Genomic DNA, 6,032 nt, shown 5'->3' on the forward strand with positions numbered 1-6,032 from the left:
AACGTTATATAGAAGAGTTATTATTACGGCAACGTAAATATTTGCCCCACAAACCGTTGGCTCACTATGTGACAATTTGACCAGATGCAAATCTGGGTCCAACTGCACAGACTTGACTGCCGGGAAAGCGATATAGAATATTCAATGTTTCTAGTCATATTCGAAATTGGAGGTTAGTTAGAAATGCGAAATGAGTTATATACAAAATTTAGCAAATAATAATTTATTTAGTGACTAAAAATAAATTCTAATATATTTTTTTTCCTATTTTATTTGTACAAAAATTATATTACTACCTTCAAAAAAAAAGAGGAAGTAGTAAGACCAAAACTTAATTGAAATTTTACTTTATACAGCGTTAACACTATAATTTTAAAATTGGAAGTTACCTGTTATATGCCTTAAATATATCATTGATAAATCTAGTGATTTAAAAATTATATATATAATATAAAATCTAAACTATTTCATCTAAATCCTATGATATCAACTTTTTCTTGTCATCCGCAAGATCTCCTTCAGATTTCTTTGCACCTGCAGTTTTCTTCTCATTTCCCTTCCCATAGAACATATCAAAGAACAGCGCTGCAAATACCAACAATGCTCCGAACCACTGTCGCGGTATCAGCACATTGCCAAAGAACAATACCGAACATAACACGGTAAAGAATTTACGGGTTGTCGTCACCACAGAACAGGCGAGTGGTCCGAATTTGGCAACCATAAGAAAGATAAATAATTGACCTATAGCACCACATAATGCAAGCATTGCTAAATGACTCCACAGTTCAGGATGACGTGTAGCGAAATGAACGAATTCCTTAGCTTCACCTATATGAGAAATATTGTAGTTTTTTATTTAGCGCATTTAGCTGGTCTTACAACTGAACTTACCTGTCAAAATTGTAGCAAAACTTAACATAATGGTGCTCCAAAAATTCATAGCAAACATCATTTGCTGTCCAGATGGTGAGCTCGATGCACGCATTCTCTCCTGCACTGCACCTGTTAATCCATCCATAGCCAAACTTAGAAAGAGCAGAAGTTCTCCCAAACCCGTAGTTTCTTTTGGTAAATGTGCAATTTGGCTTTCTTTATACATAAAGAGCACTACACCCACAACTATAGTTATAACACAAGCGTAACGCACCCATGAATAGGATTTGCGTCCAATTAAAACACCTAATATCATTACTGGGATCGGTTTAGCTGATTTTCCTACCACCTGTGTTGGATATGGCACCCAACGCAGTGCCATGTTAGACGATATCATAGCTAATAAGTAGGTGAGCGCACAGACAGCATAATAGCCCGAGTGTGTTTGATCCTCTTTTTTAGTTTTTTTGGCCCATAACATACCTTTGAGAAAAATCAATTAAATAAAAACAACTGTAATGTACTTTATTTTATAGCGTTCTTCTTACCTTTGGCAAAGATGAAATTACAAAAACATTGCACCCACACTAAGGCCAGAACATATGTGAACCGCTCACCTACTTTCCCATCTTCATTGGGTTCATTACCATAGCGGCCCCGTGTGATTTTCTCCTGCACAATTCCGAATAGAAAGTAGCAAAAGAAAATACTCAATGAGTACACAAGAAAACTACTCTTTTCCGGTATTTTCATTGCTCTTTTTGTTCTACGCGATTGCGAACTTCAATAAAATATCGTATACTTTTCTCGCAACTAGTATAGAATCTACTGCGATTTTTTTGGGAGCAATGATCTTTTTTACTTTCGATGCACACGTCAGAAGTTTTTTAAAAACTTTAATTCCTGCGTTCGGCAAAAGACGCTACGTCAATTTATGCGAATGTCAAAATCAGCCGTTTTAGTTAATCCATGGTGTTGCCACAGCGTTGTTGAACGCAGTGGCAAATGTGAGTTACCGGACGTGTGCAGTTTGAATGTGAAATCAGAGAACGTCTATCATGATAGACTTGAAATGCTACGTTATGCTCAGAGAACGTAAATTATATGATATACGTTCACAGGTATGCTTGACATAGATGTCGGTAGGTCTGTGAGACCTGAATGAATGAATTACATTGTACTATTTATATATAACTTTGTATGTGTTGTTGCAGTAACCTTGGGGTTGAGATTTTACACATCAATTGGAGGGTAAATTAAACTTTGCCAAAAACATTTAGGAAATCAGGAGCAGGCCAGCATAAAGTCACGATGCAAACCCTTTTGAAAATTTATGGATTGATGTTGAAATGCAAATTCTTCTTCTTTTTCTACCCTGAACAGGGTATATTAAGTTTGTCACGGAGTTTGTAACACCCAGAAAGATGCGTCGGAGACCCTATGCCCCTGACCCTGTCCGTCTGTCTGTATATATACAAATTAGTACCTCAGCTTCTAAGATATTGTTTTGAAATTTTGCAAACGTCATTTTTTCTTCAAGAAGCTGCTCATTTCTCAGAACTGCCGATATCGGACCGCTATAACATATAGCTGCCACACAAACTGAACGATCAGAATCAAATTCTTGTATGGAAAACTTTCACAATTGACAAGATATATTCACGAAATTTGGTATAGATTATTTTCCAAGGCAACAATGTAATCTCCGAAGAAATTGTTCAAATCTGTTAACTATAGCATATAGCTTCCATACAAACCGAATGATCGGAATCAAGAGTTTGTTTGGAAAACTTTCTTATTTGACGTGGTATCTTCAAGAAATTCGGCATGGATTACTACTTAAAGTAATAACATAATCTCCGAAGAAATTGTTCAGACCGGATTACTATGGCATATAGCTTCAATACAAACTGAACACATAGTTACTAAAAGCAATGCAACTGTGAATTGTATATTAGCTTCGGTGCAGCCGAAGTTAACGTTTTTTTTTTTTTTTTTTTTGTTATTTACTAGCGTAGACAACGCTTACGCGGTTATAGTCAAGTTAACAACGGCGAATATGTCGTTTCTTCTTTTCGCAATATGGCGCTAATTGGAGATTCCAAGTGAAACCAGATTCTTCTTCATTTGGTCTTCCCAACGGACCATAAATCTTCCGCAGAACCTTTAATTGTTTCAATATTTCCACACTACACCAAACATTTAGAGAATATAAGGGGTTGCGTGCGTTTCCTCGATTATAAAACAGCCTTTTCTCAATAATTTTTTTCTCAATTTTTTGGAACAAAATATTTTAAGCTCGGGCATTCCCGATGAACCTTCGGAAAAAATATGCGCCCGTGTTGGGAGAATAACTTCTTACAGGATCGTCTGAAATAAAAAAATACGTGTTTTAGTTCAAACCTTAACTTAGAACTTGGATAAACTGAAAATTGGATTTTGGCAGACATTTTTACAAAAAAAATGTCAGTGAAAATTTCGCGATATTTTTTTCTTTTTCAAATAACTAAATGAAATCGAAAAAATTATTCGTCGAAGCCTTTAAGAATTGTATCTCAAATACCTGTGTACAATTTCTTGAAGATCGGTTGAGTAGTTCTCGAGAAATCTTTACACCCGACCACCCGACTTTAAAAACACAGCTTCGAGAAAAACGCGTTTAAAGACGACGTACTCTCAAAGCTCCGAAACTATTACTCGGGTGTAGGGACTAGAATGTAGAAGAATATTCTAGAGGTATTGTAGAATTTAATAAGACAATAAAAAATCGATTTTTTTAAGCCCGTAAACCAATGTGATCCCTTAAAGCACTCGGTATGCTTCCCTGAATTCTATAAATCCCTTACTTTGTGTCTTGATTGCTTAACGATTTCTTCCAATAAATATTTTCGAATGAAAAATGATACGAATATTAATAGTTTTCAGTAGACCGGAAATAATTAGCCGCACAATTTCACCCAACCAGCGCTGCAAACTCAAAAAATCGGTCATTATATTCCAATATAGCACACGTTATATTTTATTATATAATAAATACGTGCACACACACACAAACATGTGAAATAGTTTAAAAAACGCAATTTTCTACACCCCCTCTTCCATAAACGGCTGTGCTTGTATAGAGGGATGATGAATCCAGGTGTTCAATAAATTTGTTAGTTCGGCAGGCGATAAGAAATATTTGTGGCGGCTAACATTCGAACACATCTCAACAAACATATGTGTATATATGTATGTATTATAATGCGGTAAGGGAGGTGGGCAGAGGTGACGTTGGTGGTTGGATAGCGGGAATGTAACAAAGTGTATTTTTAACCCTAGTTGACATGTGCACAAGTGCAACAATTATCACTACAAATACAAAGGTTACCTGTTAGTCTTTTTTTTTTACTTCTAATATTTTTGTTATTTTAGCAATAGTTATTGTAATACTTTGTCCATCGGGGAGAGGTTTGCGTGCGTTTAGTGCGTGGAAGCCAATAATTTTTTTTTTTTGTTACGTAAAGGAAATCATAATTACACGGTCAGCGGGGCAACATGTCATTAAAATATATAATATTTCAAAGAATGTACTAGAGACATATTGCAGCAAGTAGAAATTATGTTTTTTTCTAGTTGAGCACTTTGGAATCCCCAACTGGGAAGCGATATTGAAAGCTCCAGCGAAATTCGAACTATCCAAGCTAACCAGCAAAGCCACTGGCTATTGAGTTGCTTCGCTGGAGTTTCGATACCGTTATAAGTTTCACCAACGCTTTTAGATCATACAATTGTATTTATCTTCAAATCTCGCCGAAGATTAGCTTGGAATATTCAATGTTCCTATATATATCACGTTTACTATTTCAGAAATTTTTTGTAGACCTCAGTCGTACTGGCTGACTAATCGAATTTCTTTTTATGACGTCAAGCGATCCTTAGCTAATTTATGTGTATCAGATACCGAATAAAGTTTCTGGGGAAGCAGTTTCATTGGAAATTCGAAGTGTACTGAGGGTGCTGTATCGAAAACCTTCAAAGCTAGAGTGTTCTCTTCCAATCGGACAACGTGGCCTAACTAACGTAGCCATTGCCTCTTGATTCGCTGAACTATGTTAAGGTCGCCGTATATCTCGTACATCTTACAGTTCCATTAACGGCGGTATGCGCAAACGACCATACATCTTTTGCAAAACCTTTCTCTCGAACACTGCTAAGGCCGACGCATCAAATGAAGTCATTGTCCGCGTCTCCGCACTATATACCAGAATGGGAATGATGAGTGACTTATAGAGTTTGGTTTTGGTTTGCAGAGAGAGGGTTTGACTTATCAATTGCATATTCAGTCTGAAGTAGCACCTGTTGGCTAGAGTAAATGAAATTATCTACGACTTCAAAGTTATGACTGTCAACCCTAAGGTGTAAGCCAAGTCGCTGATGCGATGAATGTTTTGTTTTTTCCTCTTAGAGAAGTTTGTACCTACTCTATTAAGCTGCAATCCAGCAATAAATTGCAGAAGTTACCCGATAGATAATCTTTTTATTGGAAACCTCGCTTGATATCAAACGGCTCGGAGAGGTCCTTGCCGAACCTGACGGAGCAGAACAATACATTCAGACATAGCGGCATAGAAGCAGCTCCTTTTCGTGCTATCGAAGGCGGCTTTAAAATCGACGAAATGGTGCTTTATGTCGATCTTCTTTTCACGGGTCTTTTCCAAGGTTCGCAACTTTGTAAAAATCTGGTCGATAGTAGATTTTCAGGCCTAAAGCTGCATTGATAGGGTCGAATCTCATCAGTTTGTTGACGGTGGGGTTCGGTCTTTTACACACGCGGTAATTGGCGTAGATTGTGGGGTTCTCCTTTTTGTGGATTGGGCAGAGTACACTTAAGTTCTAATCGTAAAGCATGCTTTCTTCCGACCATATATTGCAAAGAAACAAAGAAACTAAACTGATGCATGCACCTTATCAGTTCTTCGCCGGTGTATTTGGATAGCTCGCCCGTAATCCATCGGCCCCAGCAACTTTGCTATTCTTCAAGCGGGTAATTGCTATAAGAATCTCATCATAGTCGGGCAATGGAACACCTATTATATCATCCTTAATTTGGCAATCGGGTGCGCCATCTCCAGGTGTTACACTTTTATTGGATTCAGCAGACTGGAGAAGTTTTG

The 6,032-nt window shown here is 37.2% G+C and overlaps 1 protein-coding gene across 1 annotated transcript; it reads right to left on the reverse strand.

Annotated features, from left to right (window-relative positions):
• Window positions 1–331: 331 nt before the first annotated feature.
• On the reverse strand, window positions 332–1,629 carry LOC108968659 (solute carrier family 35 member B1 homolog). Its single transcript, XM_018932815.1, has 3 exons — window positions 1,425–1,629; window positions 895–1,359; window positions 332–831 (listed from the first exon to the last, which is right to left on the reverse strand). The coding sequence occupies exons 1-3, from the start codon at window positions 1,627–1,629 to the stop codon at window positions 479–481; spliced, it is 1,023 nt and encodes a 340-aa protein (XP_018788360.1). The 3' UTR covers window positions 332–478.
• Between the last annotated feature and the right edge of the window lie 4,403 nt (window positions 1,630–6,032).

Source organism: Bactrocera latifrons, unplaced genomic scaffold (genome assembly GCF_001853355.1).
Source record: "Bactrocera latifrons isolate USDA-ARS-PBARC rearing strain unplaced genomic scaffold, ASM185335v1 scaffold_223, whole genome shotgun sequence".
NCBI classification, from domain to species: Eukaryota; Metazoa; Arthropoda; class Insecta; order Diptera; family Tephritidae; genus Bactrocera; species Bactrocera latifrons.